This window comes from Pteropus medius, unplaced genomic scaffold (assembly GCF_902729225.1).
Source record: "Pteropus medius unplaced genomic scaffold, Ma_sr-lr_union100, whole genome shotgun sequence".
Classification (NCBI taxonomy): domain Eukaryota; kingdom Metazoa; phylum Chordata; class Mammalia; order Chiroptera; family Pteropodidae; genus Pteropus; species Pteropus medius.
Window position 1 is genome coordinate 14,792,180 of NW_024356249.1, and position 21,941 is coordinate 14,814,120.

General features: G+C 36.5%; 1 protein-coding gene across 16 annotated transcripts in view; it reads left to right on the forward strand.

The window, feature by feature from the left end:
• CADPS2 (calcium dependent secretion activator 2) overlaps positions 1 to 21,941 on the forward strand; it is a 477,993-nt gene that overhangs the window by 423,244 nt on the left and 32,808 nt on the right. For 8 of the 16 annotated variants that reach the window (XM_039860904.1, XM_039860896.1, XM_039860905.1 and 5 more), the window contains 6 exons: positions 2,581 to 2,736; positions 4,227 to 4,374; positions 5,083 to 5,097; positions 10,780 to 10,854; positions 21,462 to 21,545; positions 21,651 to 21,683. In XM_039860904.1, coding sequence (XP_039716838.1) covers positions 2,581 to 2,736; positions 4,227 to 4,374; positions 5,083 to 5,097; positions 10,780 to 10,854; positions 21,462 to 21,545; positions 21,651 to 21,683 — 511 coding nt within the window. The remainder of the gene's footprint in view (positions 1 to 2,580; positions 2,737 to 4,226; positions 4,375 to 5,082; positions 5,098 to 10,779; positions 10,855 to 21,461; positions 21,546 to 21,650; positions 21,684 to 21,941) is intronic. The other 8 variants (XM_039860899.1, XM_039860901.1, XM_039860903.1 and 5 more) reach the window with 2 other exon arrangements.

Here is a 21,941-nt window from a genome sequence, read left to right on the forward strand (position 1 = left end):
ATGATTATTTTGGACTTCTTTACATTGTTTAATAATTTAACTCCTCTTTATCCTTATTCCTCTTTTGTTTAACAATCTTGATTTTACCAAGAATGCTATTTCAGGCATTACCTTGTGAAATTTGGGGATTTTTTCCTCTTATATTGATATATGTGTGAACCCTGAATCTCATTCTTGAGAACTCCTTTTTAAAATGACCTGCATCTCAGGACATGAACCATGACAAATCATGGCTCTGTAAATCAAGTGTTTATGCACTTTTATTGTTCTGGGCAAATAAAAAATATATTTTACAAATTAGCCACCATTATCTTTACCTGCTAAGATATCAACATTAGGCTCTTTATCAAGGTGTCAGAATTACTCATGATGTTATGATGTCATTGCAATTAGTTTCTTGAACTTTTGCTAGAAAATAGCAAAAAACATTTTCATTTCACGTATATAAGGAATTAAAAATGCAACTACTGATTAAGTAAAGATTAGTAATATCAAAGTAATCATGGGTTTGAAGATGTATCCCTATCTACTAATGTATAAATCACCTTAATAGCTGCTTCTCCATATCATTCCCTGTATGTAAAATCCTCATTCTGGGTTTTTTAGTTCTAGAAATGAATGCCAGTGAGATAAGTTTCAAGACAATTTAGAAAATTATCTGAGTCTGCTATTCATGTTCGAATTCCTTAATCAGTTAATAATACTTTTAGGAATAAGTCACTGATTAGAAATAATTTTTAAATGAAAATGTTCTGAAAAAAATTGCGAGTTATATATACCAACTCAAGAGAAAACCTATTTACACTTTTTTCATCTATTTAAATTAACAAACACTTGTTATCTTAATTACATTCCCAATTAGGCACATTTATTGTTCAGAATCTTACCATAGTATTAAAGAACAGAAGTAACATACATCCATATTCTCTATAAAGATTTAATTGTTACCTATTATGAGAAAATCTTTTTTTAATAGAATTCTACCTTTACTATTTGGGATTTTTTTTTTATTATGGTTTTTGCTGTTGCTATTTTGTTAATCTGTTAAAGAATGCCAACGTGTTTCAAATAGCTACTTATATTTCTCCTAAGTAAAAAATTATAAGTAGATTTGCTTCTTTACCAATTATATTGTTACTCTTAAAACATAGATTCTCTAATCTACCAAATTGTACACTATATAAAGGAGGATTTTTCTTGGTCATTTTTTCTCTGTTTTTATTATACATATAACAAAAAGGAGAAGTAAATATAGTGTTTTTTCAAACAGTTTTCACAGCAATGTCAGCATAGTATTGTCTGGTTCTTTTGTTTAATGGTACTTTGGGAGCACTAAATATTAAAGTTAGGAGATATTTAGTCTACAATGCTGTGGGTAGTATTCAGTGTTGTGCTATGATTGGTCCTTTGAGAATTTTAACTCTGAAGACATCTTGGCTAGACAAGGAGTCATGAGGAATTATTGGCAGAATGAGTGAAGGAAAGCAAAGTAGATTGGTGATGGAGGTAAGATGCTGAGGCTGCAGGCGGGAGCAGATGTAAGCTTTTAACCAGCCAGAGCAAGAGGTGATTTTATTTAAGTTAGCTAATTAAGATATATTTATCTAAATAATATGGCTATTTGAAATAATTTTGTTTTTTTATAAAAGTTTTACATCATGCCCTTGTGATGAAAGGTTTCATTTTATTTTTTAAATTTTCTTTTACAAACTAAAAATATAAATTTTAGATTAGTATATGTTCAACAATCATTGGAAAGCTGAGGAGAAATTAATCATAATCATACAGCAGCTTTTTTGAAACTTTTGTCCTCTTTTACAATTAAGTTTCCACACATTTTAATGTAGGATTATTTTACTTTCAAAACATCTATTTTTCTATTAGGCTATATACTTGCATAATAGAAAGTAATAGTATTATAATTTGCCTAAATATTATATGTACTCTGGTACAAATTACTTTCACATATGGTGTGAAAATATAGAGTAATGTTACCGTAGTGGTGAATGTATAGTAGATTTTGGCTCCATAGTTAGGTAGGACCTGAAATAGATATAATTTTGCTCCAACTTCAGAGCACTTGTATGTCATTTCTGTGTTAGATGGAAACTACCCATCATGATGACAGAGGCGCATGAGTAGAAGAGTAAAGCTAGTAGTTGCTATCACATGGATTTTCTTGCGTAAAACATAGTTTTCTGAATTTCTAGTAGGAAATGTATTTTAGTATATTTTAATATATTTTAATCTTTACCCTAGAGACTAGTAAAGAATATTTAAAATGTTTGTTCTTATACACACAATTTGATTTCCCTACTAAAGTAGTCTATCCATTTTGTCCCTTTTTATGAATCCTTACTATTATATATGTTTCTATTTTGTCCTCCTTGCCTTGCCTTTTTCATTAAGAAGTGAAAAGGAAGAATTAGAAAGTTGAATAGAGAAAATATCAATCATTAGAGATTTTAAGTGCTATTTTTTTCACTAATGGCAATGGATACAAAAAGGAAAAACATCTCGTGATCCCCAGAGCTAACAGTAGAAGTTCATGATGTTCTTCATTTTTCCTTTTTCTTCTAGCAATGGCTCAGCAACATCAGAAGACCTTTTTTGGAAACTTGATGCCCTGCAAATGTTTGTCTTTGACCTTCACTGGCCTGAACAAGAATTTGCCCACCACTTAGAACAAAGACTTAAACTAATGGCCAGTGATATGATAGAGGCCTGTGTCAAAAGGTAGACATGTATTTTCAAGTTGCTGCTTAATATGCCAGCACCCAAAATACAACTTTTCACCAAGTACCTTTTATGTAATTGTCACGAGAAAGATTGCAATATTTCCCACTCTTCACAAATGTAATGGTTATTAGGTGTTCTGACCTAAATTCTGGGAACCCATGTAATTGATAAAATTGGCCTGATAGTTTTTTTCAAGTCTCTTAACCATTGCCCTCATCGCTAGCACCCATACCATATTGATCATTTCTGTTGTGCTCATTGTTCTCTCTCTGGGAATACTGTGTTTTAATTCCCAAGGCAACACTTCCTGAGACATACGGAAAAGGTCTGTTCGATGCTTTATGCATTACATACCATGTCTGTGTGCTGTGAAATGTCATGGCAAACTCAAATTATGATCAGTGCCATCAGTTGTGTTTTCTGGTTTTCCCTGTCCCAATTAAGTGAGTTCTAGGTATCCATTCACATTCATCAGAACTTTACCAGAAATAAGTTATGAAGCTCTGGATTCTTCCGAATGTGCTTTTGTTTTTTAATAGTTCTTACAAAATCAGCATCACATCCTAACTAGCCAATGATTGTTTTGTCGTTGCCCTGTTCACGATATGTGCAAGAACAATGGGGCTCATAGTTGAGTAACAAACACTGGTGGGAACACTTCAATAATCCTGAATTCTTTAAAGCAAGAAAAATCCAGTCTTTAGAATAATGTTTAATGGCCTCCCAAGGTAAGGCCATGAATTAGGTAACTTAATGTTTAAAAAAATTATGTTTATCATCTGTGATTCTGGTATGTCAAATCTATGGATATTCTTTGGATATTTACCAAGACCAATTCTGAATTGCCTGCTATGCAGTTGCTTTCAAAAGCCTAACTGCAACTTTAAGTATTTGAAAGAGAACCTAAATGATGTAAAAGAATTACACATTCTGTGTTGTACATTAATTATGATGTTCTAGAGTTTTCCCAACTCAATTTTTTTTTTTGATTTGGTAAATCTTCATCATTTAGAGAACCTAAATGATGTAAAAGAATTACACATTCTGTGTTGTACATTAATTATGATGTTCTAGAGTTTTCCCAACTCAATTTTTTTTTGATTTGGTAAATCTTCACATGGAGGGTTTATTCTGCTTTAATACAGAGAAGTGAGTGATTTTTCTACTTGGTTATTCAGGCAGTTAAGTGAAACTAAGAGGTTTTTTTCTTTTAAAAAAGTGATACACTCGATGTAGCAAATAGCTTCATTTGGGTAGCGATATTGTCTGAGTGACTGCAAAAGCTATGTTTAATATAAAATGTCACAGTCCAATCTTTCATATGAGACACCTGGAAAGAAGAGCAGCCCAACCCCAGTTCCCAAGCACTGCTACACTCCTTATTTGCATATTTTAAATTAGCATCTTGTAGTGTTGATTTCACTTTTACAAAACAGGTGGGACATATGTCAGAATTTCTTACTCTGAATTCATGTTTTAATGAATAGAACAAGAACTGCATTTGAACTCAAGCTGCAAAAGGCAAACAAAACCACTGACTTGCGCATTCCAGCTTCTGTGTGTACCATGTTTAATGTGTTAGTCGATGCCAAAAAGCAAAGCACCAAACTCTGTGCCCTGGATGGAGGACAAGAGGTAAGTGGATTGAGTGTCACATGTGGAGATGCAGCACAGGGCACTTTGGCAGAAGAGCATGCTCTTTCCAGAAGTCATTCACTTGGTTAGATTGAAAAAGACCAGGTTTTCCAATACATATGTTTGGTCTTTTCCTTACTACGACAGTTCAGTGCCCTTTATCCTTTGCTTTTGTCAGTTTCTTCTTTTTATATAAAGACTGCCTCAAATTTTATAAATGGCATTAATTTCAGATATACCTTTTAACAGTTTAGGTGTTGTGTATTTACATAAAGCTTACTTTTCATAAGCAAATGAGAAAGCTACCTGCTTTGTTTATACAAATCTAGAGTATCCAGTTTGCATCCAAAAAACAAGCCACAGAAAATAGCATATGAAATATTTTATTTACACAAAAGTTTCTATTTTGTAAAGACCAAGGTGAAACATAAGTGAAAATTAAACTTCGTTCTTTTCAATAAATATACCATTGTTTCAACATCGTTTATGTTTTGTTTGGTTCTATATTCAGAAATAACTTAATTTACCCCATGATTTATTTTTGTTGAGTTATAATTGGGTGAAAATGGATCTGTTTTTCTTAGATTATCTGTTTAAGTTGACATTTTGTTGCCTTTTTTTCATTGTGATTACTTTTTCATCGCTTCTTTACTTTTCCCATATGTTCGCTTTCATTGTCTTTTTTTTTTCTCCCATGACATGATCCAGTTTGGTAGTCAATGGGTAAGTCATATTTTTTTAAACCACATTCTCATTTGAATGATTATTTTCATAAATGTGCATTTTTTACTTTCATCTTCTCAAATTAAAATAATATAATTAATTCTATTTTCAGGTTTTTGGTTTCTGTCTGTGAGTAAAATGCTAACAGCTTACGGTAATGTGGAAATAACCCCAAAAATTAAAACATGTAAATACTTATCCCTTAAATAATGTCAAGGGATATTTCTTGCCTGTTAGGCTGCAGAATCTACAAACTACTCTTAGATTTTTAAAATTAAAATTATTTAAGGCCAAATGAATTTACCCTCCTTTAAACTAAGTTCTAAATAAATTCAGAAACAGAATGATTATTAACGTCTTCAAGATCCATATATCTGTACTATCTACTTTCACTAATACTAAAAACAATTAGAAATTGGGGCTTTAGATGACATACAGTATGTAGCAGAGTAACCCTTAAGTTCGAAGACCAGAAGGCCAGTGTCCAGGTCACTTCATACAGAAGAACCCGATTGTGACTTTCAGTATGGGACATGCCCACCAGTGATAGATATAGTCTTTTCTCCCTCTCATGGCCTGGGATGTAACCATCATCAGAGGCAGGCCTGTGTCAGGAGCCTTTCCCTCCACAACAAAAACTTTTCTCCAGGTACCACATAGAACCTCGGAGGAACCTGGTTTGAAAACCTTTATGCATACAAGATTGACTAGAAAAAACATATATGCATATATATAGACTAGACTGACTAGATTAAATATACACATATTCATAAATCAAAATGTTTTTGTGCTGTGTGGATACGTGAAATCTTACAAGTCTTACAGTTGACACTACACCTGGGATTCAAACTCACCAGGACTCTTCACTGGGCTAACAATTCTTGTCTGAGCAGAAGCACTTAGATACCTGTGGGAGAGGAAGAGAAGGCTCACTGTTTGTGACATTCATACTTATTCGACCAGATATAGATGTTACCTATTTGATGGTAATTTTTGTATATTTACACATATTTCATTCTTTGGGCAATTCAGGGGGAAAAGATGTATTTCTAATGCCATAGCATACAACCTTACAGATTAAGTAACTGATGATGTAAGAGTTGTAGAATGTGCAGTAATTATCATCCTCTGATCACTTACAACATGATTTATTATCTCTAATTATCTGAATAAGGAGGCAGCTGGTTTGGATATCAATGGCTTATCTCTACTTTCTCATGTTTTTCAATACCCGTACGTAAACCTTTGATTGTCTGCTCAAGGATATTGTCTTAAGTCTCTTTATAATAAGCCCATCCATTTTTCATCAGGTTTGCCTCTTCCCATTAATACTTGATTTATCCATTTGTTCTTATTTTAACATACACTGCAGTACCTGACACACAATGGGCTCTTAGTAAATATTTGTTGAATGAACAGACCGACTTGTTGTCACGGCTTTAAAAATCCTCCCCTGTCAGAAACAACTCACTCTAGTACTTAAAAAGAAAACAGGCACATCCACAAATGATAAAACACTGGTGCATTGTCAAATGATTCTTTACATTAATAGGTAGATAGTTTTTGAAGGGTAATCTGCTACTGTTCATTATGTCTGCACCTGTACCTTCTCACAAGAGACAATTAGTTCCCTACAACTTTCACACAATTAATATAGTTCAAAATGTGCAGGTGTAAAACCCACTAGCAACCCTGAAAAGTGGTAAACAAGAATTTCAATGCAAAAATAAGATTTTATACTTTGCTTTTAATCTTCAGTAAATATACCCACCCGATTATACAGGCTTTCTCTCTCTGTATGTGCTTGAGATAAGTTTTGGAATTGTTGCAATTTAGTAAATACATGCATAGGCGAGACTGTAGGCTCCATTCCATAGTAAGCAACAAATAAAGTTGTTGAAAAGACTAGCTCATTACACAATTCGGAACTTTGTAAAAATATATAATACGTAGGTAAACCTAGCAGAGATGTTTTTCTAAATTATAAAGGGTTTACCTCTGCAAAACCTCTAGTAAATTGTTAAATTACCATTGCCAAGGGATAAAACCTTCCCGGCTCCTTACCCACAAGGCAGCCCCTTCTGTGCTCCTCAGTTATGATTCTGTTTTTTTAAATAGCATATGATGATGCAAATTTGCTTGTCCATAGCCAAGAACAGTGTTTAATGGAGTGATTAGTGAGTGAATGATCTGCTCATGTGACAGCTGTGCATAATGAGTCAGCAATCTCAGGCCAGTCCTCAGGGACAGATGTTGAGAGCGCAAAACCACCAGTGTTTAGAAATCCTCATTATCCATCCCCCTAGAAAAGCAGATGACTGCACGAGCTTTAGGCAGTCGTGTATCCTCAGAGCCTCTTCAGCGGATAGCCCATCCACTGAGGATGAAAGCACATTAATGAGGCAACTGGGGTGGGGGGCTACTTGTGTGAGATTTGATCTCAATTGTAGCAAAATACTTACATTTCCAGAACTAACAATCCAATATCTTTAAAATTCATCCCAAGAGAAGGGCCAAAATCTTTTAAGAATGCTGGATGACACTGGCATTAGATTAGTCTTCATTTCTTGTGGTTTACATGAGGTCAGGTGAAGTGATAATATTTACCTGAGTGTAGGAGGGCCAGGATTTCAGACCTGTGCCTGGTCTCTGAGTTCCCTGCGCTCTGTGAAGCAAGAATTCCTCGAAGGTTGTTTTAATCTAAGTTCAGAGTCATCTGCTGGAGAAGTAAGGCACCGACAGTTTACTTTTGAGGGCAGATATGGGGAGAATTAGTCTAAGAGTGGTCTGGAATCTACCAAAGCTCTGGTATGTAGAATTATTGATCTAACTTGAAATACTCTAGGAATTTTATAGATCTTTATGTTGCAGACAGAAACTGCAGAATTTTATCAGTAATTCTATTAATCTAAGTGAGAAATCTATCAGTTTTAGCCTAGGTAACATAAATGTCTCTGCAGGTAAGTTCTGTTCTTATCTGTTTGTGATCTCTTTTTGCGTGTTTGTGTTTGGTGTTTGTCCGGATCCCCTGATGAATAAGTTTTTCTGCATGATTTTCTGTTATCTGTATGCGGTATATATGGGTTATTCATTTTGCAGAATGCATATGTAAAATACGAAATTCGAGGCCACCACCGCATTCCCACTCACAATGCTCCTAAACCACCTATACCAACTGGGCAGCTGGAGCAGATTCTAGAAGTTGCAAACAATTTTCAGATTTAGCATTAATGTAAATCTGAGCCAGTCAGATAAATTTACAGTGGCGAAATCTTAAATAAATCTAACAAGCCCTATATTATTTAAGTATGCTCCTTAAACAGGACATTTAAGATGTATATTTTTCTTCCTCTGTAACTTCCTCTCTCTTCCCCACTCCCCTTTTCCCTCTCTCCTTTTGGCTAGATCAGATATCAAAAAAGCAGTCTAAAGGTGTGTGTTTTGAGGAATTTTATGGCTACCAAGGTCCGTGGCTCTCCCTGCTTTTCAATAAAAATGGACCTCTTTTAGTGGCTCATCTCTTGATTTTAAGAATTACCAAAATTGAATATATATAATGTGTTATTGCATTGTACGCTTGAAACCTATTTGATTTTATTAACCAATGTCACCCCAATAATTTTAACTAAAAAAAAGAATTACCAAAATTGGTCTAACCTAAAGGTTTAACATGTAGAAGTTTTATTATTTTATATTTAATAGCTTTCTGATGACATTTGATTACTTTTGAGTTTTTTTTGTGTTTTTTTTTTTTTTAAGGAAATGTATGGCAAATAGAGATAAACATTGAAGATAAGGCATATTTAAGTCTATGGAACCTTTTGAAGGTCTGAGTGCCTTCATCCCTGGATGTTCTATGGCACCTTCCATGTCAGAGAGAAGTGAGAAGCTTGAAGCCCATCTGCTGTATTTCTTTTATATTCTACTCCAAAGGGAGCCTCAGTCTGGTATTTCATGTCTCCCGGCTGCACAGACACAAATTTGGAGAGAGAAGGAGGTGAAAAGAGAGTGGCAGAGAGGGAGAGCCAGGGCAGCCATCATTTGCATAAGCTCCTTCACTGCCAGGTTAGCTAGGCAGCTTCAGCTGGAGCTGGGGGCCTTTTTTTTTTTTTTTTTTTTTTTTTTTTTTTATACCTGTGTCTGTGCAGGGCTTCCTGGCCATCTCAACTACCAACCAGCTTTTCCAGGCGCTCTCTTCTACCTCTCTTTTTTCTTTATTTTGTCACCTTTTGCTTCTCTTCAAGCTGTTCCAAAAGCAAAAGTGTCAGCACTACTGCAAATAGAAAGCCACCTTCTACCTTTCTGTTCCATTTGTCCTCTGGGGAGCACAAGTTTGGGAATCAGTAAAGCTTTTAGTGAGGCAGACACTTAGTATTCACTTCATGAAGAGAAATACATGCCTGGAAAGTTCCACATTCGTATATATGTGTTACTTTTAGACCATTTGTCAACACACACACACACACACACACACAAAGAGAAAGAAAGAAAGAAAATGATTCACATGCGCCAAAATTATGCTTCCTTTCTCCATTATTTATGCAGGTAGATGACCACTTGTAACTGTGAGAGCCCATGGGGAGGAATCATTCCTGCGTATTCCAAAGCAGATCTCAGTTGATGTTTTGTTTTGTGTGAAAACTTTGAGACATGTTTTCAGAAGAAAAAATAGCTTTCAAAAACTTACATCTTAGGAAACCATTCAACCAGCAGCTAAGTTGGTCTAATGTTTATAGTGACCTGAGTACTTTTACTCTATGCTAGCTGTTCCAGAAGCCTTGAACTATCAAGATAGGGTTAGTCTTTACAAGTCACATTTTCTGTGAAGTGGCTATTGGGGACAATCGGCTGTCAGATAAATGCTTCTAAAGGAAGAATTACTGTTTAAATGAATGTGCCTTCACACATCGTAGAAGCCGAAGCTCCTGCTAATTTAAGAATGGAACTCTCCAGTATTCTCTAAAGAAAGCAAAAAAGGAGCCTTTCAGGTTTATTTTAAATACATCTTTTTTTTCATTCTTAAAGACGCCTTTTTTATGAGGAAGCAGTAATAAAACGATGGGGAGTGAGTGTCGTTTCATTGTACCTTTTATGGCCTATTAATTTGTTACCATCTATTCACCTTTGTTGATGAAATTTTAATTTTGCCCTTGCTTGAGCATATTGTAAGAATTGTATAAACTGCTGCTCCCTGCACTGACAAAAAGGTCCTTTTATAGTGAACAATTGGGAGCTCATTTTATTTCTAGAGCACATTTAAAATAACTTATGAATGAGAGTTGTCAGACATGAAATGCTGTATTAATTAAATCTTTTTCTAGTCTTTTTGCTTCTCCAGCTAAACCAACCCTTTAGAAAAATACACGGCCACCTTAATTATAGAGGAGAAGACAAAAAGTATCCTTCACATTCCTCTGCCTGAATAAGAATTAGAACCCAATTCATCTATATAATAACCCCATTAGCTGCTTAACTCAACAGTGCACATGGGAAAATTTTCAAACCACAATGTAAAAAGTGTTGATTGGGTGGATCGTTTTCAAGGTTTTGTTCTTCTCATGTTCAAAATGATCATTTTAAGTAAATCTGATATGTCATAACTAGTAGCTTTAAAGCATTTATGACTTATGACAAAGTTTTGTGTCCACATTGACTAATGCATCTTTGTCTTTTAATATCTAGCAGCAGTACCATTCAAAAATAGATGATTTGATTGACAACACTGTAAAAGAAATCATTTCAATGCTAGTTTCAAAGGTAACGTATTATTTATTCACCTTTTTAAATCAAATTTAAAAATTATTTTCAACTGAGAATTTTTAGAAATGTCCGTCTTATGTTTCTAAATACCTAGTTGAGAAAGAGTTAAGGAAAGTTCAAATTTTAAGAAGAGTTACAAACAAAATATGAACACTCTTCATCAATAACTTTTGATGTTTTGTCTATAATTAATTTTGGATTTTCTTGCAATCGTTGTCCTTTTAAAAATAACTCTATCTTCCAGTAATACCTCATTATTTCACATTCATGTTCTCTTACTATTTGTCTTGTCTCAGGGACCAAGTGGAGTAATTATCAGCCCTTGGCTGGAGCCTGGTTGTTGTGACAGCAATGGGGCTCTAGAACTGGCCTCATCAGCAGACAGAGAAAGCTGGCAGGGTGGCATCTAAGGCCCTCCCCTCCCAGTAGCTCCCACGATTTCCTATTTGATGCTGCAAATGTCTTTAAGAAAACTGTGGCCTTTAATTATATGTGTAGAGAGGAGGCATAAATGAGCATTCCATTGAATGATGAGATGATTTAAAACCCCACTAAGATGTAACAGACTGCCATGGGTGACATTTAAGATCAGGGTCTGATAGGGAAAGAGAGCACCGGGAATTGAACTTTTGAAGCACCTGAGAGTACTGGGAATTGACAACAGGTGAGGAGACTGCTCCACGGGGCACTTTCACGTGAGCAGATATATCTCTTACTCACACGAGGCTCCACCCAGAAACCCCAAATCATACATCATAAAACAATTGAAAGAATGTACCAAAAGCAAAGGAAAAACCACCCCAATTTAATTAACAAAGGATGCATTGTTTAGAAAAGAAAAAAAAAAAAAGATGCCCAATGAGCATGAAAGATGTTACACCTTATCCATAATTTAAGGAATGCAAAAAAACTGCAATTAATGTACTGTTTTTCTCTAGCAAATCTTACCCCTAATTTTAGAAAAGATAGGTGAAACACTCACATTTCCTTTATTTGGGAGTACGAATTATTACAAACTTTTCTAGAAGATAGTTTGGAATCATGTCAAGTACATTCATACTCTTTCATCTAAGATCCTTTTTACATTTTTTCTTACTACTCAAAGAGATGCACGGTACCTATCACCTATCTGTCTGTCTGTCTGTCTATCTATCTATTTACCTATCTATCTGTATTTGGTATTTGTCACATTATTTCTAATGAAAAATTGGAATCAACTTTAATATCAAACATGAGGAACAAATAATGAGACACCTATATTAAGAAAGGATGCTTTCAAAGTATGCTATAATGATAAAGGAAAGAAAGATTTTGCAATATAGTATTAAGTGAAAAAATATGAATATTTAGAAATGTAAAGTATGATCTGAATTTGCATCACATAGAGAAAAGATGGGATAAACACCAGAATGATAAGCAGAGCTTTTCTCTGGGTCGTGTGATCACAGTTGACTAGTGGGTTTTCCTTAAAATTTTTTTTTTGGAGGAGGCATCTCTGGTAGCTGGTCCTGATGTCTGAAAATAGTCACAAAGAAACATGATGCTAGAATAGCACCACCTGATCATTTGTCCCTGTTCCCCCAACTTCTACCACTGCATGTCACATACTATACACACTCCCCACCAAGTGGAAAGGGAATTGGTGAACAGGAAAACCATCCAGCAGGTTGGGGAGAGGTGAACCACCCGATAATGAAGCTCCTAGGGGAAGACTAGTGAGACTTCCACCCTCCCGTGAGCCCAGCACAGCAGCTTGCAGTAGTACACAGCCCACTAGAGTGAAATAAGGTAAACGTTGCCCCTTCACTGTCAATGAGCCATCCAGGGAGGTTTTATCCAAATGGAAACTCCCCAGCAGCATGGTTCTCCCGCGGAAGTTCTTTTGTGAGAAGAGTGCATGATGGGAGCCACTGAATTGCATGCGAGCATGCAGTGATAAAGGGTTAAATAGGCAGCAAGGAAATAAGGCTATAAATAGTTTGGGGGTGGAGGAAGGGTTGCAGAGGAAACAGGCAAGGCTATACATCATCTCTGCATTCATTTCTGGCAAAGTAAGAATCTTAAATTTTTCAATATCAAATGCATCTATGCAACTGAAAATAGTATAGTTGAGCTAAGTAGGAAAACAGTGTTCTAGAGATCAGCTCTATCCAACAGAACTGTGTGTAGTGACAAACATGTTTATCCTGCACCATCCCATATGGTAATTACTAGCCACACGTGGCTATGGAGCACTTGAAGTGTGGCTAGTACAACTGAGGAACTGCAATTTTAATTTTATTAATTTTACTTAATTTTAATTGAAATAGCCTAATGTACTAGCTATTATATTTGGAAATCAGGTCTAGGTTATAGATTTTTCTCTGTGGATTCTTTTTCCTGCAGTCAAATAGCACTTATGAATAATTTTTAATTCTTTCGTTGACAGTATAAAATAAATTAATTTGATATTTTAAACCATCTTAAGCTTCTACGGGAGATGACAATTTACCTTTGCCTAATGAAATAAAAACCATTTATTTATTTCATTATTTCAGTAGGCAAAGGTAAATACAATTCTGCAATACAATTCTTAAATGTTAGCATGCCAAAAAATTAACTAAGAGCTTGTGAAAATGCAGATTGCCATGCCATGCTCACCAACAATTCTGAATCAGAAGTTTGGGAAGAGGAGCAGAAATATACATATCTAATCAGTCACCGTGGTGATTTCGATGTAAGGGTTCATGAGCCAGACTTTGAGAAACATTACTCTGATGAATCCTCATCCAGGCTGTCATGTACACTACTTTTAAACTTCAGTCCATTTTAAAACAAAACCATCACTAACATAGCATGGTCACATTTGTTTTCACCAAAAAAGAAATGATGTTTTTAATGACACAGTTATAAAGTACCTACTGTGAATTAGCCACTGTACATATTCATTTCATTCAAACCACATAAAACCTATAAAATAGGCAGTCTCACACCTCATTTTACAAATTGGAATGTAATCCTTAAAGTAGTTTAGTAAACTGACCAGAGTCACACACCTAATAAGTGAGACAGTCAGGATTCAAACTTCAGATTCCTAATCCGGTGCACCTGCTGATTACAGATCTCCAGGATCTCAGTAAAAAGCAAAAAAAAAAAAAAAAAGTAAAAATGTATAACTTCTATGTTAACTATCTTTTTACCCTGTCAAATTCCAAGAGCATATTCTAGATATTTTTATAGCATTTTCATTAAATCAGTATAAAGTAGATGAATAAAATAGTGAATTCCTTTTATTGTATCCCAAATATTTCTTCCCATATTTTAATTGTTGCATGCATATTGATAAATACATTTGCTACATTTGGATAAATAAGCAGCAACACTTTCTTCTTTTTACCTCTTCTCTTCAATTCCACCTTCATATCCTCTTCTTATCCCACATGTCTTCGCAAATAATTTGAGAATGAGCCAGGGCTCTTAATCATATGTACCACTCAACAGTTATGTGTCCCAACTACAACAGGTTTTCATGCCTACAATAGATCTTGACTTTCCACCTCTTTCTTCTCTTTCCACATAGCAGCCAAATGGTGGTATTCCTTGGGTTTCTATCTTTAGTTTTCTTTTAAGCTCATTCCACAAATTTTTGTGATTCTCACACTTCTGGCTTTAACTATATGACAAGGATTCTCAATTCTGTTCCTGAGAGAAAGTGCAGAATTATAGTTAAAAGCCCAGCGTCAGACCTGAGGAGTTTAATGTCTTCTTCGTCTTAAGAGCATAGGAAGTCATTGAAGGGTTGGCGAGGCATTAGTAAGGGTAGAGAATTAATCACACCTGTATTATAAGAACATTCATCTTATTGCCTTCAACAAACTGATTAGATTGAAAGTAGTAAGGGGTCTGTTGCAAGGGTCTCTGGTGGACTAATCCAAAGACATTTAAGACATGCAATGGACAGGGATGCTATAGACTGAATGTCCCCTCCCCTCTAATTCATAATAATCCCCAATGTAATGATGTTAGGGGGTGGGACTTTGGGAGGTGGTTAGGTCATGAAGTTGGAGCCCTCAGGAATGGGATTAGTGCCCTTATAAACACACACACACACACACACACACACACACACACAGCCCCCTAGCCCCTGCTGCCATGTGAAAACAGCCAAAAGTTGTCATCTATGAACCAGGAAGTGGGTCCTCACCAGACATCCAATCTGCTAGCACCTTGATTGTTGACTTCCTAGACTCTAGACTATGAGAAAGAATGTTCATAAGCCACTGAGTCTAAGGTGTTGTGTTATAGCAGCCCAAACAGACTAAGACAAGGGGCTAGTAATGAGGAGAGAAAGGAAAGCTTTAGGGATTACTCCTAAGTTTATGGCTTGAAGCACAGGATGGATGCAGGGTACCCTGGAGAGGAACAGCTTTGAGGGGAAAGACCATGGTGTCAGTGTTGGACATGTTGGGATGAGATGCTGCTTATGAGATGTCTGAAGGAGGAGATAGATGCCAAGGAGATACCCAGATATTTGGGTCTGGAGCCTAGAAGAGCTACATGGGATCAAAATATCAATGTGATTATAAGATTTCAACCATTAGAAATGATTCTATGACAGTGGCTGCTAATCTCAGGCATATGTGCTATGATTCTGTATCAGTGGCTACTGTTTTCATGCATAATCCATAACTGGAACCCCTGTGGAAGAAGTAAAGAAATTAAATAAAAGAAATGAAAAGCCACCTTAAAGAAAAAGAGAAAAAACAAAGATGTCTCTAGCCAGAAAAAGACTTAGATAATTTTCATCAAGAAAAAACAAAAATGATGGCAGGAACATTAAATCTTGCCAAAGAAAGAAGAAATGCCAAGTTTTTTGCCACCTTGTATTGAAATTAATTAAATCGGACAAAGTATGGGATAGTAGAAGAGCTGGACTTTGTTCCCAGTTCTTCGTGTTACCAGCCAGGTCTCCTCGCACGGCTCAGTTTCTTCATCAAATAAGTAGGAGTATTAGATGGGAAAACATATGTGTACAGCTTTTTCTCCATCTAAAATAAAGGTCTTTGTACACATTTCTGTGTGGCGGCCCCCGGGGAGCCACACCTCTTCTCCCCAGGCTCTCGAGTCCCATAGCACACCCAGTGCTAGAGTGGAATCCGGAGATCATCCAGCAGGAGCTTTGTCAACATTTTACAAATGTTTATAAGATATGTTTTTACATACTTTTATGTTTATAAGATATATTTAACGTTTTCAAATATGTCTTAGGCAGCACCCTAAAATATAACACTGATCGAAGTGAAGCTGTCCTGACTGAGGAGGGGAAGGAAGCCTAGATCTCCACCTGCGTGGCCTCATCTCCCGAAGCAGGCCCGATCACCAGAGTCCACCCCGGAGTCAGTCCCCTCGTTCGTAGATGAGGAAACAAAGGTCCAAGATCATGCAGTCGATGGCCACAGAGCCAGGACTTGACCCCCGTGGGCCCTAAGCCTATAATCTTTCCACGATACCACACAGAACTCAGCAAAACCAGAGAAGAAAAGAGTGGGAGCTTTACCTTCCAGTCTTCTCAGGTCCTCGTCACATCCGGTTGTACTGCTCAGCCTGTGCGATCTGTTGCACACAGGCATATGTGCTGTGGGACCAGCTTGGGCAGACGGGGCAGCTGTAAGTCGGGTAGATGAGAGTGGAATTCGTTATGTGTAACATGAGGATGCTGAAGAGAAACTGAGAGGACTGTGAGAAAGAATTGGTCAGGGGAAGAGGTCAAAACAGCAAAGAATGAGAAAGTGATCCTCGCATAGTGTACTCCGGTAATCAGGGCTCAGTAAATTTTGAGTATGGGTTAAAAGATCATAGCAATATATTCAACTCCCTAACTCCTCAATTATTGCAAAAAAGGGATTTATGAAAGAGCATGTACTTTCTCACTAAGAACATACAGATATAGATATATAGTTATGTAGGTGTAAATATATATATATGCACACATTTTTTTTTCTGATAACCTGGAATATTTTTCCCTGAATTCTCTTTAAGAATAAGATGGATGGAGGACAAATCCAATCCGACTGCCTAGATGATGTAATTAAAATATCTTTCTCACTCAACCTGGTGAGATTAATTTGATTAAATTTAATTTTTGGATCAAGGCCAGATATTCAGAAGGCAACTGTTCAAGTTGTGTTTAAAAGAAATAACACACTATTAGGAGTCATTAAGAAAGAGGAAATACAAAAGAAGATAGGTCACTCTCTTTATGGGGCAAGAGAAAAAGGAACAATGAGAGAAGTGTGGAGAATTCACCAGCTCTGGGCTAGGTGTGCTGTTTTGGAAGTTATCTTAAATACTTTGCAGAACAAGGTATGTCATGAATAAATCCATGCTGTCAGGTGATGTACATCCTTAATACAGATATAGATAATCTGGAAAGACCTTGTAGGAGTCAGTTGGAACAAAGGTTCAAAGAAGTGGATTCACAGCTGAAGAAAAGAGGATGGGGTACACACAATTGCCTCATGTCGTAACATTAACATTCCCATTCAGAGAAGGAAATCTGTTTGTTTGTTTTTTTTTCCAGTCTATGGTATTCTGGATCCATGTGGATTTTTAACAATACTGGTTAGTCCTAATCTTACCAAATATAAAATATCTGCTAATAGATATCTCCAGTCCCACTAACCACCCCCCACCAAAAAAAAACAAACAGTTTTTTATGATCAGCCTTATTTATGGATGAATCTCTTTCGTATGGAAGATTTTATAACTTGCAGTATAAATGATGTCGATATCCCTTGTTTATTTCATGAACTGTCATGGCTAAAAGGCAAGAATTGTGTGTGTTTTGGACCCACCAAGCTATTGCTGGAATCCTCCCTATCATTTCTAGATTTTTTTTTCTACTGTCCATACATGTAGAAAAATGAATCTTACATCCTGTTAAAATTCAACAGAAAATTTAAACCAGCATGCCGTGCGACTTACTTCATGTATTATTTTACCAGTCATCTCAAGGTATGTTCATCTTTAATTTCCTTGGATGCATCCTGAGGCAAAGTTGGTAATTACCCAGACAGACTTTAGGTGTTAAATATTATTCAAACAAACCCAGTAAATGCATCCACAATAAAGAGCAGGGAAACAAAGAGATTACAGTGTTTCATTCCAACCCGACACCCTCAGGAGAACAGAGTGCACAAGGCAAACCCATAAGTATTTATATACTCCCTGAGCTGTACGCAGAAAGTTCACAGGAAGCAGTTAAAGACACAGCAACTAAACCCAGCATTTACCCGGATTTCTTTGGAATCTTGCTGTGTTGTGCAATTAAAAGCCAGATAGAAAAATATTTCATTATTAGTGAATCTTGATGTTAATAGAGTTTGGTTTTTAAGGTAGCTCTTCCACCACATGTACCTCATCAAAAATCTTGCAAAGAAAACCTGTGGGAACTGTATGGCTCACCAGATCGATCCCAGAGGTGCATTCGCTGTTCACTGCCGTGTAAGCAGTTGGCATCCCAGCTGTATTGTGCCTCCCCAGGGACCATTTGGGGTTGGGGAGGAACCCAAGGAGAGCTCTCCACTACTGTTAAAATGGACGTAAAGAATGCTGTGACATTAATGCAGCAGACTGCAGGGCCGTGTGTAGGACTTACTTGGATATAACCGAAATTCTGAAGAGAAGACAAGTCGGACAGCCTGCCAGATGCCACAGTAGGAAAATTTCTGCCCCAAATTCATTCGACACTTCCCCAAGTGTCGCTGTATCCACTCTATGTCTGCTATCCTGTGGCTCAGTTCTTGTGCCACCTTGTAAATGGACCTAACCCAGTATCCTCCAATTGAAGTCATTCTTTCCCTTCTCTAGTTTTAGTTACACTGTTTGCCCATCTACACGGGCCCTTAACACTTCCTGCCTATGTCATGACCAATTGTATACATGTCTGTCTCTCCCGCTAGTTCGTATGTTCCTGGAGTAGAGCATCTAAGACTCATTTTTTTTGTATTTCCCATATGCATTGCTCGGTAATAGTAAGTACAACACGATGACATTTATGAGCACTTATTATATGCTGGGCACCTTACTTATGTCATTTCATTAATGCTGACAACTCCACAGCATGATGGTAAAGAACATGGGCTTCGGAGCCAGGCCACCTGTGTTCACAGCCTCCCTCTTCTACCGTCAACCGAGTGACCTTGAAACAGATGGTTTTCCAATGCGGGTATCTGACTTCCAGCCTTAACTCTGTTCTACTTCCATACCTGTCATTTATTTGAATTAATTAGACCTATTTGCTATTTATCAAACTCATTGTTACTCCTAAACAATCCTAAGGCTGCCCCCATTCACTGGTGCCTTCCCATATTTAGGATTTTAGACTTGGATAAAATGAATAGTAATTTAGCTGATCATTATCAATAGTATTAATTCTTTATATTTCTTTAGTATTTTGCCATTTTCACAGTTTTTTCATATAAACGATCTCCACTGATCTTCACACCACCCTTGTAATGGGCAGGACACCTGTCATTTTTTTCTGTTTTACTACTAAATACATTGAAGTTAGAGAAGCAAAATGTCCAGACTGTCATCTCAGAGCCAGAGAGTGGCAGAGCTGCAACTTGAACTCAGACCTTCTAAATCCACCCACCTATTTCTTGCCTCTACCTGGCCTTCTCCCTCAGCATCACTCACAAGTGTAAACATACACTCACTTAGAGGCACCAAGAGCCAGGTGCTGTGCTAGGGCCTTTGGTGGTTCAGGCCGTCTGGTAACCATAGCAATTGTCGCTCTCCTCTTGGCGAATGAGATCACCTGGCACACACTGGCTCTTAAGATTTGAGCTACAAGAGACAAGGCATTTTCCACAGAGGGCCATTAAGCTTGGAATTCCCTTCCCCTGCTCTGACATAGCCCTGGAGAATTAGTCTTCTGGGACTTTGCAAACCACATCAAGTTGGGTTAGCCTTCCGTGATTGGTAAGAAATCCTAATGGGCAGGAAGAAAGTGCTAAATTGACTTTTAGTTGTGAGCAATTTGTAATTTTGTGTTTTTTGCTGTTTGTATCCCTTAGGATAACTAACCAGACATACATAATTCTCATTCTTGGAAAATAAAACTTTAGTCAGCAGTTCGCATGATTTTGTTTCTGTATTCTTACATCATGTCGCAAATGATGTGATGGAGAAACCTATAGGGAAGTTCCTGTTTCTTTTGCATAAACTATTTTGCAGTAATTGACCAGCCATAGAGAAAAGATTATCTCTTGTGCCCTCTCAGCGCGTTTTCTGGTCATCAGAGACCAATAAGCTGTGTCCCTAGAACTATTATCACTTTGATGAAGAAGCTGCTATGTGAACAAAAACCAGCCTTCATTAATTTCCCTTTTCGTATTTAAAAAACCTTGTCAGTATTTTCCCTTTGGGAGTGTATAATCTGTCACAATAGTGCATATTATTTTAGTTGTAAAAAGGGAAGATGTAGGGTAGATTCTTACTAATATCTTATTTATCTTCATGCCAGATTTTTGTTTCCAGTCAATGAAATAAACTCCACATTTTTAATAACGTGACAGTATATGTGTCTTAACTTACATTTCATAGAAATATAAAATTTAGAAGTGTAAAACATTTTGAGACTAATTTTAATTCATACCTCCCCCTTTTTCCCTAAATACACATAATATCATCAATAATACACACACACACACACACACACACACACACAATACACACACTTTAATCGATGGAAAAACTGATGGGGGCAGTGGTTGGCCTGAGCCCACAGTACTCTGTGACAGAATCAGGATATATATTTTCAGTCTAGTGCTCTTTCTATTGTGCCTTGTAGTATGTATGTCCTTTTTAGTTCCCCAAACTTCTTCGTAAGCTTCTGAGAGCAGGGGTGATCCTTACATGTCCCAGTTAAAACTGCCTGGTAAACACTTGTTAGCTAATGTCAGATTTCATTTCAACGTTACAAGAGCCCCAAACGTTACATGTCTCTTTCCTTATCTGTTCTTTTTTAGTCAATCTCTTCTGCAGATAGAAAAAGTTAGAGAATGGCTAAGCGATATATGATAGAAGAAATTTGTTTAAGCTTGACCATCTTTTCTTCTAAAGATCTATATGGTTTTTATTGAGGTATAATTGACATATGACATTATATTAGTTTTAGATCTACAATGCAGTTATTTGATATTTGTATGTAGCGTGAAATCACAATAAGTCCAGTTAACATCTATCACCATACATAGGTACAATTTTCTTTATTGTGATGAGGACTTCTAAACATCTATATTGAAGTTGAAAGTTGTTTTAAAACAATAGTCTCAGGAATTTGAAGTTATTTACTAATGGTTATCTCACGTGTAGTAACCAGACTCCTATTATACTTTATTCTTTTGTCTTTAAAAAATGTGTTATTTCCAGCAATGGGAAAGGACCTTAGAGTTCATCTTCAGAATACGAGAGTAAACATTACAAGTCAGCGCCTCAGCTGTCAGTGTGTACATTGTGGATTTCTGTGCCATGGCAGAAATTGGCCCAGAAATTGTTTGCCCTGTTACTAGTTTGCATGCACCATACTTTTCTAAATACTCACCATAAACTATTTATAGTTTGTTTCAGTGTTGGAAGGGGTGTTGTCTAAGCTGTCAAGATATGATGAAGGCACTTTTTTCTCATCCATTCTGTCATTCACTGTAAGTATTTGAATGAGTTCTCTTTTGCTGTCATTTGACTGTTGTCACAGTACTTATCTAACAGTTAAGAAAATAATTCTCATAATTATCTCTTTTCTACTTAAGGTGAAAGCGGCCGCAAAATATGTTGATGTGCCAGTAAGTATTTTTATTTGCTTTTTAAAACTATATATAATGCTTTTTTTAAAAAAAAAAAAAAGTTATAGTTCACCACAGGTTTATTTCAAATTTTTAAACCAGTGCCATTCCCTCAGGGAGCAGTTTATTTTTCATAAGGGCTAACCCTCATAACAAAGCTTGGCAAGGTTATTTCAGGGCACTTTTTTCGTTGTAACCTTACGGCAGTCAGTTCAGCAAGAGAACATGTCAGCTCTGTTGCAGAGTGTAGTTATAGCA